This window comes from Rhipicephalus microplus, chromosome 4 (assembly GCF_043290135.1).
Source record: "Rhipicephalus microplus isolate Deutch F79 chromosome 4, USDA_Rmic, whole genome shotgun sequence".
Lineage (NCBI taxonomy): Eukaryota > Metazoa > Arthropoda > Arachnida > Ixodida > Ixodidae > Rhipicephalus > Rhipicephalus microplus.
Window position 1 is genome coordinate 22,163,152 of NC_134703.1, and position 13,748 is coordinate 22,176,899.

General features: G+C 47.9%; 1 protein-coding gene across 1 annotated transcript in view; it reads right to left on the reverse strand.

Annotated features, from left to right (window-relative positions):
- Positions 1-1,869: 1,869 nt before the first annotated feature.
- Positions 1,870-13,748, reverse strand: part of LOC119171715 (uncharacterized) — a 39,615-nt gene continuing 27,736 nt past the window's right edge. The window contains exons 2-4 of the mRNA XM_037422529.2: positions 4,660-5,018; positions 3,834-4,039; positions 1,870-2,852 (exon numbers count right to left, since the gene is read on the reverse strand). Of these exons, the coding sequence (XP_037278426.2) occupies positions 2,104-2,852; positions 3,834-4,039; positions 4,660-5,018 (1,314 nt within the window). The 3' untranslated portion in view covers positions 1,870-2,103. The remainder of the gene's footprint in view (positions 2,853-3,833; positions 4,040-4,659; positions 5,019-13,748) is intronic.

Genomic DNA, 13,748 nt, shown 5'->3' on the forward strand with positions numbered 1-13,748 from the left:
GCGCTCGCTGGTGCGAAAGGATAGCAATATCTTGACGCGTGCAACATATCCCTTTATCTCCACTTAATCGTTCTCGACGGATTCTTCAAAATTTTGCGGCATGTGATTCGTGAAGAGTCGTGCGCTAACAGTGAGACTATTCCTCTCCGTTGTGGAGAAGTAGCTAACTTTGGGCAAATGCTCTGGCGATGCCCCATGTTACTGGGCAGCGATGAAGCCAACCTGGCCAAGTGGTGCTCCTCCATCAAAAACCCCAGCAATGGGGATCAGCTTTGGGCCTAGCCCATGATGCGGCGGTCAGGCTTAGCTTGCCTGTCCCAACGTGGGAGAAGCCCACTGCGCTCCATTAGCGTTTCTCAGTTCTACAAATAAAGTTAGGGTACCCTAAACCTTCGCCTTCAGGACTTGAATGTGATAGCCACATCCTGTGGTACTTCAAACACTTAGTGCATGAAACTTTTTTGAATTTGCTTTGTGCGGCCTTAATAAGAGAATAGGCGCAGTAGCGTGTGTGCCTTTTGCAGTGGGGTACCGGCTTTCAACGACGGGCCATTATAATAATCACATATGACGCCCATTGGCAATGGATGCTTGTACCACGCATTATTACTGCAATATGTCATGTTGCGTTGTGAAGTATGTATACAGGATGCATGTGTGAAGCATAAAAGTACTTTCACTGCATTTCCAAGTAGAGGAAGTTCTTTTCACTAATCACAAGCAGAGGCCTGGCCGTGTGGTAGAACATCCGCTTGCTACGCAAACTATCCGTGTTCGATCCCCACTTGGACCCAAAGAACCCTGGTTCGGTCCCCACTCTGCACCAGGAGCTTTTATCATTTACTTATTTTATTTGCATCGTTCTCAATTTTTTGATCACGCGTAAGATGATGATTTTTCGCTCACAACCAACGACGCCGACACTGACGCTGAAATATATGCGAAACGAGCTCTATAACGCTATCGCGTTAAAAGTTCATCAATCGATCCATTCATCATAACTCAGGAAAGTGTTGCAGGCCCCTTAAAGTGCCCCTAAGCCACCTCGGATATTTTTCTTTTTCAAACTTTTTTTTTTTTTTTACATTTTGACCTCTGTGTTGTTTAGGGGCCCTTTAGAAGCCGCGGTGCTGCTGAAAGGCAGCAGACTGCAAATTTTTTTGATGCTCAAGAGGTACTAAACACATAATTCGCACCCATGCGTTCGGATCTACGGTAGTCAGGTGGACCTGTGGTTGAAATCGTGGGCCAGGACATGGGGCATGCGACCGCACACGGTCAATCAAAGTACTCACTTGCTAAGCACAACGTGTTGGCTTGTCGGTGGACTAGTTGGTATACAACTTCAAAGTTACGCAATTGCTTATGGAACGGCACCCCCCCCCCCCCTTTCTTTCTTTCTTTTTTTTTGGTACTCCTCATGGTCTTACGCACGACGAAGGAGGCCGGCATGTTTCTTCTATCGTCGGCAGCCTTTGCGTGCATTCACTCACACAGAACATACGGCGCGCGGGGTGATGTTATCGACTTTGACTTTATACGAAACATCACAGCCATGGCTAAACCTCGCCTGTAGTGCACGCCCATATAATTGTTGTCGTAATGATAACATTGGAAGATTTTTATGTCGTAACGCTTCAGACTGAGGTGTTGTGAAGAGTGGTTGTCTTGCAGTTTGCCACTGTTGTCATATATATTAGTATAGTAGTAAATTATCCACGCTATAACTACAATGCATCTAATTCCTCGCGGAATTGGATGGAACGACATAATCGGGTTCACATACACACCGTTTAGTTGAGCTTTAATGAGCACTTAGACGTGTGAAACTTACGCAATCGTGCTTACCACTAGTTACTAGAGCATTGGTTGAACAAGGAAAGTACAACTTTATTTAATATCACTCCCGTGCAAGGAGAACAGTTTATAGTGAACACTTATTTCTGTCATGTTTGCAGCGCCTTCAACTGGTGCACATCACACACTACGCAGTTTCTTTGCTGTGTTGGGCACTCTTATCGCGCACTTTGCAGGGCACATTGCATGCTGTGCGAAAGTACTTCGAAATGCATAGTGGCCGCCTCTCCCTCAGGGACTAGTCCATCACTTGACTAACTTGAGCATGCGTATCTTCTCCATGTCGCGCGCAATGTCGCTTGTGTCCGGCAGGATGCGAATGGCCTTGCAGAAGTCGAAGTAGATGCCGTACTTATTGGCGTTGTCCTCGCGTATGTGCTGCAGCACCACGAGGTCGGTCTTCTCGGGCTTGCAGCAAACGTATAGAGCGATGAAGAACACCCCGGACGCCGTGAGGCCCAGCAGCAGGGCCGACACGACGACCCGGTAGTTGTGCGGCGTCGTGTGGCTGCCCCACAGTTGCCAGGCGCCGAAGCATAGCAGGTTCTCGACGATGAAGATGAACATGAAGAGGAAGACTCTGCGCTTGAGCTTGAACTCGAACATGATGGGCCAGAAGACGAGCGAGGGTAGGCCGAACAGCGCGAAGATAATGATGGTGGTGACGCAGGGGCTGCGCAGCGGGGCCTGCGAGGACGAGTCACTGACGACACCGCCATCGCTGGGCTCCCGTCGCACGCTGTCCTGGCGCCTGTGCGTGTCCCGCACGAAGCTCGATATCCAGGCGGTCATGGCGATTGCGTGTACAAGGCAAGCGACCACGACCCAGCCATGGATGACGGCGGTGAGCAGGGACAGCGCGAGGCCCCGGGCAGCCGTTACAGACATCCAGCCGAGGAAGGAGAGCGTGCCCGTGAGCAAGCCGTCGTCCTTGCGCTGCACGGCCTTGATCAGAGACCACAGGCTGAGAGCGGAGCCCACCAGTTGGCCGATCACTGCGTAGACAAAAGCAGTTGTTCATTAAATCGCACTGCATTAATGTATGGAAAGTATCTGATATTCACTTGACATTCGTGGAATAACGGCAGCTTATGAAACGGATCGACGCGCACCGAGCCAGTTGTGATTTGACAATATGACTTGGGTGTAGGGGTCAGTGTTTGCGGCACGTAAACTGCATATCTCACCGCATGAGCACTTCATAATTCAGCTGGCGGCAAATGGCAGGAGAGCGGGCGGATGGGCAGACAGAGGGAACTTAGTCTTGAGCCAGTGCAGTGCTGGAGAAGACCCCTGGCTTGCTGTCGGCTAATTCCTTGCGTGTTGGATCTGGTAGACCATGCCTCCCCGCTCTCTCACGAGCCCTCTTGACCGTCTTAGGCTGGTCTTCCAATTATGAGCTCGTGATGGCCTTCTGATTTGTGGCAGAAATGGGACGGCAACGTGGCGAGGCTACGAGTGCAATAAATGCTATCGCATCAACAAACTTCGCAGGTCGCCAAAAAAACAAAAACAAACTAGAATAATAAATATGTGTATATAGTTAGCTGCGAAATTATGTAAGGAGGGACCGTATTTGCTGAACGAGTGCTCCAGTTTGTGTAATTTTTATGCCACAAATCATCACGTGCCTTTTTTATTGCACGCCTATGGTAGAGCGAGGTAGAGGAGAACGTTCGTTTTCAACCCGTGAGAAAGAACTTGTACGTGGAAGAGCATGGCACAGCCAGAGGTATTTCTGGACGCGTGATTTAGTGATGTTGAAAAGTGTTAACCCAAGCTTCGAACTTGTATGCTGGAGTCGGTGAAGGCATGTAGCCCTTTTCAGTTGGGTACGTATCATCTGGCTGTGGCTGCTATAGGCGCACCAGTGCGTATACATACATGAGCTCCATCCTTCCGGTGTGCCTGGTGGGCCATCCAGTTTTTTTTTCTCCCCTATTCTGTGCAAATAATTGTTATAGAAATCCACTCACGTGCTTGTGACGTGTGATCCGAGTTGATAAAGAGCACGATGAGGTACAGCTGCAACAGGATCTGTATGAATCCAGCATAGAAGTCCTCGAAGAACTCAAGCACGAAGGTCTCTCGCTTCAATGTGCGCAGCCGCACCATCTCGCCTTTCGAGGGTGATATGCAGCTGCACACCCGCTGCGCCGCAAAGTGAAGCACTTCGACGTGTCTGCAAGAAAGGAGGTCAAGAATGGCGGGTTTACTTATTCGCAAGCTACCAGTGACAACCAGTGCTCTGCTACAGCGCCGAGCCCTTCATTGTGGCGTGGTGTTGCACATGCATTTGCGATCATCGCGTAAGGCAAGAAAGCAACTTTTATTGTAGCAATCAAAAATTCTGATTTTCTCCGTCTTGATTTTCCCATTGACGATTATATATGTGTTACTTCTATCATATATATTACCCACACGTATGACATGGCAGTTTCCCTCGTCAATGCCGATAGATTCTTGTACATGATATTTATAGAGTAGGCCAATGTCTTCGCATACCGATGTGTACTTCCCATGTTAATTCCAAAATGATTAATTGATTGATTGAATTATTGATTGATTTATGTAAGTGCACGTGCTTAAGGTCGGGTTCCTACTGCGTGAAAGCTTTCAGTTACGTTGAGAACTGTCATTGTCCGTACCTTTACACTGAATGCATGTAGGCCCTTGAGTCCGTAAAAGTCGGCATCGTTAACGTTTACGTTCGCATATGTTCCCAGTTGTGTGCCAGATAAAGCTGACGATAGAGGTTGGTGTGGGACGCTTTATCGAGTGTCCCCCGATAAATAGGCGCACCCTTTGATCTGCCACGGGACAAGCAGCAGCCCGTTGACGAGCTTGGTGCAGATGTCCGATGCGGGCGTGGATCGGTCCAGTATGCTGTCGGCCACCAGGTAGGCCGAGTAGACGAGCGACGGCACGAACAGGCAGATGACCGAGATAGCGCAGTAGTAGACCTGCTGCTCCTGGTAGTAGGTGGACACTGAGTAGGCATCCTGCGTTAGCTTGTGGATGTAGATGCCCAGGTGGATGAGCGCCTGCACCAGCAGGTACGGAAAGCTGCAGCCGCGGCACACGGGAGCCGAAACGGCCTCTTCCTCCTGGTCGTCCCCTTCGCGTTCCAGCCGCTGCTGCTGCTGGTTAGTGAGGCCGCCCTGCGCGCAAAAAGAGAGGGCGTGCACAGTTAGAATACGACGAATGCATGCGTTCCGTTCGTGGCGCTTCTCTTGGAGTGTGTTCGTGGGTACTTGCGTGTGCGAATGGGCGTGTAAGTGAGGGGGTGCAGCAACAGGTATAAATGTTGGGCCAGTTGGATTGGGCTCGTGTTTTGTGCAGCGTGAGAGACGAACGCACACCGAGGGAGGGGCAAGTTGCGCCTAATTTTCAAGATTACATGCGTTCAGACTTCAGAAGGACGAAGACACTGATCACTGCTCATTTAGAGTAAGTTTTTTTTATACTGTACTTTACCCAATAATCGATTTACTTAATGTGATTGCCCCGTTCCTTGCAATGCATTTGTCTTTGAACTGAACCGAATAAAAGAGAAAGTGCATTTGGGATCCTCGTTAACTCTGGTAAATACATGGCAGGCAGTTACTCTTGCTAATAACTTTGATGTAGAAGCGCCTAACTCTTTGTGGTGTCAATTTTCTGTCTCCCCTCTCTCTCTCTCTTACACACACGCACACACATTATATATATATATATATATATATATATATATATATATATATATATATATATATATATATATGTGTGTGTGTGTGTGTGTGTGTGTGTGTGTGTGTGTGTGTGACGTAAGAAGGTAGCGACGGTTGGTAGAAGCAGAGGAGGAAGTGCAGAACGGAATAAACATGGGGTATGAGCGCCACGCCACGTCGCCCAGTCATCATAGCGTCATATATATATATATATATATATATATATATATATATATATATATATATATATATATTGAACTTCAACGCAATACAATGCAGAATCACATACAGCAGCGGCCCTGTTGTCTAAAAATCTGTCGGTGAACAATTACTAAAATAAAGGGAACATACTCGGCATGCCACGTGCTACTTTCATGTAGTACATCTCGACAGTCCTGGAAAGGCTGACATGCGATGTTCTATGCTCGCGCCGGCAGAGCCGTTTGCCGCGGTGTTCAGCCGTCGTTAATTAATTCCGAGTGTGCCACAACCTGTCACTCTCGTTTTAGTGTTTTCACAAATGCAAACTCCCTTGAATTCGGCAGGGCAGTGTCCTCCCCTTTGGTCGCATCACTGTACACAAGGTGTATACATTGTTCTTTGCTCGAATAGAACGGAAGACGACGCGTTTTGGTGTTCGTTATTTACGTCGCTTCCGCTCTCGTTCAAAAGGTATTTTAAAGTACTCGCGGCCTTTTCAAGATGCGCACCGCGGGCTTTGCTCAGAGGAAGTGTCGCCGCCGGAATGGAGCGAAAAGGAGAAGGCTCCCCGTGGATGACACGCTTGTCTTTTGCGTTAAAGAGTGCGTGTAAGGGGCTGCGCAACCAAGCCCCGAAAGACACTCTTTATGGCGCGTGCGCTATGGCGTGTGACACCCCGATTCTTCGCCGTTTCCTCCCCGTTATTCACTGCCGCTGGCCGGACGTCCGCTGCCTTGTCCACTCTCCTTTCAGCACGTCGCCCTCTCGCTTTTGGCGACCACCCAGCCCTGTCTGCTGCGCTCATGCGACACACCGTTCGCATCGTTTGATGAGAATACACACTAGGTAACGACAATGTAACATGCATGTCACCCCTCTCGCACTGCGATGCAGGAAAGCGGCTAGACGTCCAAAAGCTGCTAGAACAAGTGATCTCACGAAAGGGAGGCGGGGGGGGGGGGGAAGAAGTTTTATTTGGAACATTCAATGTGACTTAGGTTAACATGTTCGTCCCGTGTTTTGCTCTTTTTTTTTAATTCCACTCAAAGGGACACTAAAGTCAACTAACAATTTACGTGAGAGTGAAAGCTCAATGTACGACAACCTCTAAAACGACAATATTATCAACAGCAGGGCCCTACTTACCGAGAAATTAAGGCAAATGCACATGCGCTACGACAAGAAATTCTCGAAATGATCCCAATGACGTCAGACGAACCGCCTACAATTCTTCACTAGTAATCGAACTAGCTGCACTAAATAAAGAACCTTCCGTGCATCAACAGACGTAATACGTTGTTGCTTGTTTGTTTCTGTTTGATTCACACACACACAAAAAGCGCCAGGCGTTATTATAAGGAATGGCGCGAGTGGTTCGAAAATTAAATTTTCACCTGGCTAAACTGGACAGGTCGTACTATCTAGCGGGGCCCAGTAGAACCAAAACACGTCTGCCATTTTGGAGCCAATGGTGGCCGTTGTTTCTGCTGTTGCTTCCGCTGATTTTGTTTTGCTGCAACTTATGTCGGCGACCATGCTGTAATACTGGGCAACGTTGTACATGACAACGGTGACGTCAGACTGTCCGGCAAGTAATTTGAAGTGCGCTTGCCCGATGCGGACCACTAAGACGTGATTTTATTTCAAAATAAACACTTCCTTGGCACACAAGTAACACTACGAGGTTTCTGGATCGCTATTTAAACAATGAACGTCGACTTAATAGTTGCTTATCCCTTTGTTGGACACGGCAAAATAAAAGAAGTAGGCAATATTTTCTTTTAGCGCATGCTTTTCTGACGTGATTTTATTAGACAAAAAACAAACCAGGAATTAAAATCACCATTCACAAAAAAGAAAAAAGTGGGACAGGGTATGTCCCACAGACCACATCCAGCAGATTCACAAAGTGGGACCGGGTATGTCCCACCATCCACTTCAGGCAAATCATGGTCGGCAGTGAAACGGGCCGAAACACGCAACACAAAGGGGCACATTGCACATTATGCAGATGTATTTGCTGCGAACTTCTTTCATCTGTGTGGAGCACCACCGGCACCGCAGACGTTTACCGGTGAACTTCGGATGGTGGCCATTTCCGGCAAACCAAAGCTCGTCGGGCACGCCGCTCATAGCACGTCCGTTTTTTTTCCCCTTTTTGTTGTGGTGAGCTTTCATTGTAACGCTTGATCTTCTAAAGGTGTTTTGCGCAACCAGTTGGCGACCAAGTATCAAGCGGAACTGCAGATAAACCACAGGCTCTATAAAACTCATTTGAATAAAAGCATTCACTACCGCTGCATCCAACATGAAGTAAAATATGCGGCTCCACCAGCGCTTTGATCGGCGGTCTGCGGGGTAGGCGTTTCTCTTCTGGTCGAATTTATCGACACCTCCCATCCACGTGTTGTAGTCTTTCACAACAGAGGGGCACTCAACTGCCATTTTCTTGCCATTTTGGAGTGTTCGATGCACCTGCACACGGTCTTCTGGGTCATGGTAGTTTGACATAAGGTGCACATTCTTTGAGTCTCTCCATTGATAGGCGACCACCTCTGCCTTTCTTCTCCAAATGTAGGACCCTCTCTCGAGCTTGTTATTTTCTTTGACTACTTGAGGTAGATCCCTCTTGTTGACGCGAAATGTACCACAAGCAAGAATGTCTTTTTCCCGAAGCACTTGAAGTAATTTCGTAGAGCTAAAAAAATTATCAAAAAATACCTGTGAGCCAGCAGGCACGGCGCCATCGGTCAGGGTCAAAACAACATGTTCACCCAAGGTTACGTCATCTGGCTTGTGTGCGCTCTTTCCTTCGTAGAGCTGGAACTTCAGGAGATAACCAGTCTCGGAGTCCGCGAGAGACCAAACTTTGTAGCCCCTTTTGATTTTAGGCTTCATGGGCATGTACTGTTTCATGCTCGAACGCCCTTTGAACAGTATCATGCTCTCGTCGACAGCGAGATGACTGGATGGCGTGTAGTTAGCCAGAAACCTCTCGTTCATCATGTCCATCAAAGGTCGAACTTTGTAGGACCGATCGTAGTCTTTTGTGCCGTAATCCGCCATGAGGTCATTGTTGTTCAGGTGAAGGCAGTTTGTTATGAGCTGGAAGCGTTTGTACGTCATCACCTGCGCGATTTCCTTTACATGAAAGAAGCTGTCCGAGCACCAATACATTTGCAGGTGGTGCATGCGATTGACGCTCATCAGAACAAGCAGTCCTATGTAAGCACGAAGCTCTAAACATGTCAGTGCCGTCCATCCTGCGCAGTTTGTTTGTGCTGCGTATAGGTTGGTTTGATCGACAATATGCTTCATAACATCGTCATCAAAATACAGAGAGAATGTTTCAAGTACAGTGCTTCTCTGCGAAAGCTTCTGAGATCCAAGTGCACTGCAATTTGTAGGAGTTGTGGCAACAAATTTGGATGAGTCCCACTGGTTGTCCACAGTCTTGTCATCAAGCTCTTCGGAAGGCTTCTTCGATTTCTTTTGTTTTTTTCTTTTTCCAACGTAGTGTTTGCGTCGGATTCCTTTGCGTTTGCTTGTACTCGGCCCTGGTAGCGGCGGCAAAGTGTCGTCCTCCTCGCTGCTTTCATGAGGGGCAAGCACAAACTCTTCGTCTTCAGAACTTTCGCAGTACTCATCTGTACTGTCATTGCAATTGTCCGGTAAACTGAAAAACAGTTCTAGAGCTTCCTCTAGGCTCAGGCATTTTTGTTTTCCTGTGTGGGAGAAGGAAATCAGCCGATTCAGCACCGTTATCACGCCAGTGTACGCACTCGACTCAATAAGCCTAAGCCTGCGGGCGCCAAAACGCACGTGTTACACGAGATTCATACATGCAAAGGTTTTTTCGTAACGTAGGGTAACTTTTATAGGCAATTGTATTTCTCAAAGCAATACCGTAGTGCAAGAAGCGAATATTTCACTTACCAGACATGTATCTGTCCTTGAATTAGCTTCAAAAACAGGCGCAAACTGACGAGACACGAGCACAAGAACACAACAAAATGTAACAGGAGCGCCTCCAGCTCCACCTCATGACACGGACAGAAAACTGCATAGAGTGTTTTGCACAAGGTCTCATAGATGGCGCCATATGAAAATTTTGAATATTAATTCATGCGTAAGCATTTTAGAGCGAAAAAACGACAACTCAAAAAGTGGGACCTATGTGTCCCATCATCCATCAAAGGGTTATAGTCTCCCTTTAAGGTCACACTAGTTTTTTTTGTGTGTGTGTGTGCGGGTCTCTGGCTCTTGTATTCCGGGAGAGCAATCCGGAAGTCCCGTTCAACTCAATATCTCCCTTATAAAGTATGCGTATAGGTGTATTTAGAGTGATATATATGACATCGAATGGTCTTGCGCCGGCCGAAGTATATATATATATATATATAATTGTGCGTGTTTTTCCTCAATTACCTTCGAGGAAACAGTTTACTAGAGAGTGTAGGCTGCATACAAACCTTGGAGCAAATAATGAGTACAAACTAGTTTATGTGAGTTAGGTCATTGCTTACACGAAGACGACTGTGTTTCATGCATTTCGCGCATTCAGCAACGTGGAGGCATTGCGTTATCGACCCTCTCTCTGCATGAGTGTGCGGAGTCTCTGTGTGTACTGTGTGGGCGCAGGGTATAACCCTTGGCATTGAAGAAAAAAACAAAACAAATTGGAGTAAGAGGAGGGTAGTGGAAATGCATAAGGAGGGGTGGGGTGAATACTCGGGCGTTTTCTGCTCACGATCGCCACCCGCCACGCACGCAAACCTGACGGCGCCCCGGGGGCAACCGTGCCGACATGGAACTCCGCATTCACGCGGACATAAGCGAAGTCACGAACGAGGCGCGCATTGTTTAGGCAACATACGTATTTTTTTCTCTATTCAATTTTAATCTGAATTTCGATATTCCAAAGGAAACAACAGTGCAAGAGTATAGTCTCTCAATAAACATACGCCTTATAAGTAAGCAGTCAAAGTAATCGAGTGACGTTTCAAATGGTGAAATTTTAAAAATCGGGGAGGGGGGGGGGGGAGTGATAGAAATGATGCCTTCACAGGCGTACAGGCATACTGGATACCAAGTACCTCATAAAAATATGGGCCTGTATGAAGAAATCAAATAAAGAAAAGGACAGCCTGAAACAGGCGCTTAATAAAAACCTGATTGTGTATGGGCTAGTTTAAGTATGGTCCACTTTCGTTGCACAAATACAAAGCTGCTCTATACCGGGCGAAAAAAGACACATACAGGACACATTAGCTTTATGATTGCGCTCATGTGTTCTGTGCGTATGTGTCTTTTCTCGCTGTGTCCAGAACCTTTTGTAGGTTTGCGCGAAGAAAATGGATCATGTAATCATGATGGATCATCGGATATCCAGCAATCTAATAATAACGTTAAAAGTTTCTTCTTATATCTATGTGCGGTGCACGTATTGTGAACAGAGGTTGCCGGGGTTGTTTAACACTGTTATCATATTGCAGCTACAATTCAAAACTTAGATAGACACTCGAAGAAAACAAAATCACGGCGGCTGTTATCAGACACACACCTACAGCGTTCCCCCTTAGACAAGCGATCATCACTAGAAGGAAAAAAAAAAATGTAACTCCAAGTACAATATGGAGGATAGGTATACTGACAATAATTTTGCGGCGTAGTTAAGTTCGGGTAAATACGGTACACGCACTGACCAACCGCGCCTCACCTCCCCCGCGATGTTCTTTCGTCTGCGGCACACCCCGGAGACATGCTGCGAGGGCGTGCTCAGCTTTTTCTGGGCACCAGGGGGCGGCGTTGTTCTTAACCTGGGTGTCTTGCCGTGCGATACCAGTTATGTTACTTTCTAAACGCTATATGCGCCACTTATTTTTGTTGAGTTATTGTGACCGCTGCGTAACCTCCGGAGCATATAGACGCCGCACGTGATTGCGGCGTGCGTGCTTATATAGGCACTCACGGCCGTCGAATCATGCCCTCGGCCGGCAGGGGCGCTGCGCGCAATCCCGTTATAGTGACTTCACACATATTGCGAACACTGGGGCGCCACTCTCCATACTTCCACAGATTGTCTGCAGTTACGCGGGCACACCCGAAACCAACAAGATTCTACGGTGAGCGCCGGAGGCTTTGACGGTGCGGTTGTCTCGAAAAGGCGCCGACTCAGAGCGCCTGACCTGGCCCCCGCGACGTAGCTTTAGTTCTCGTTGGCGTCTATCAACTGCTTTTCGTCTCGGTGATATTCACAGGCAGTTCTAGCTGGGCGTCCTTAGCAGCTATGTGGACGAAGGTTGCTGCAGTCATGTCCAATGGCAGCCTGCGGACGCCTGTATACTATTGTGTGACAATGGAAGAAAGGAAAAAAATAACACTTGTATTAAATGAAAGAAAAATAAGACGCCTATTTACTAGTAAATTGCTATGGATTATTTAGTGCCTAAGAAGCCACTCCCTACGCGAGAAGATGGTAAGTGAGAAAATTGAAAAGGCTGGAGCCGTCACGCCATTCTCGAAGTTACCACGTCACGGCCTTGTGTTAGTTTTGACGGGGTCGATGTGGACTTCGTACCTACAGATTAATGTGTGAACTACGTCGTTCTATAAATGAACCAATAGCTCTTTACTGTGTCATTGTCCTGACGGACTGAAGTTCTGTCACGAAATTTACACGCGGGCACACAAACTGCTATCTTCGTGTGCTTGTGTTAGTAATCAATGTTTCGATCAACGAGCATGATGATCTGAGTGCGAGAGGCCGCTTGACTTTCATCACCTTATATACAAACATAGGAGTGCGCACAGGGGGGGAGGGGAGCGATGGAGCAGCCGCCCCTGCTACACGCGGCACACCAACAGGTCGACTGACCTATGCGGCTGGGCATCTGAAGTCCATATCGTCTCTCGCTTTCAGACTTCATGCAGGAAACCGAACTTCGCAAGCATGTGCAACCTACTTTGATATCGCAAAGCAAACGATCACAAACAAGCAGCACTCCGCTAGTGTCTACATAAAGCGCCCGTTCATCGATAGCTGCGAACACTGCAGAAACAATAGAGTAGAGGGCGCGCGGAGCGGTTCTCCCGGGGGCTTAACTCTCTGTAGCTTCATATCGCTCTTTTCTCCCGCAGGGTCTTACGCGGCTTATGCGTTCTTTATTTTTACCCAAGGCCGCTTGGAACAATGCGATTCACATTCGTTTCAAGGTCGCCTCACGGGTACAGTCTCTCCGTCCATGGAGACGGTTCTTAATCCCCCCCCATATATATATATATATATATATATATATATATATATATATATATATATATAGTTTATAAAGTTTCTTTCATGCACGTGACAAGTCGATGCTTAACACTTCCAGCTTTTCTGGAAACGCACTAACAGAATACTCTCAAAGCTGGAAGACGGTTGGTGACTCTCCGCCCCTAAAGTTGACGCGCCAGGTCGTCATGACGTGAGTTCTGACAGAGTTTACTCAAACCCACTTGATCGCGCACGCCATCAGATCGTCGAGACGGTGGCTGGACTTCCGACGCGCGCGGGATTTCAGTGACAAGGCCACGCTTGGACAAAGCTCGAAAGAGGAGTGTGGCAGTTTGGGCTAGTTGGTATGGCATGACGATAGTTATAGCGCGAGAACAAAACGACGACACAGAGACAAGATAAGCCATCAGAGACACGAAGGACACGTGTCCTTCTTGTCTCTGTGTCGTCGTTTTGTTCTCGCGCTATAACTATCGAAAGAGGAGGCGTGTTCGCCGGGGCACCGGGTCGTGGCCACGCCACCACGCGACGGCGAGTGCCGCACGCTCGCACCGTGTCTTATAAACAGGGTCGAAGCGCGGCATCATGTCGTTTGGGACCATCGGACGCCCTTGGTAATGGGGCGGGAGGAAGGGCGGAGCAGAAGCACTCGTGGCATTACCGCACAGAAGAGATCACTTTGGGGCGCGCACGCATCCATGCGG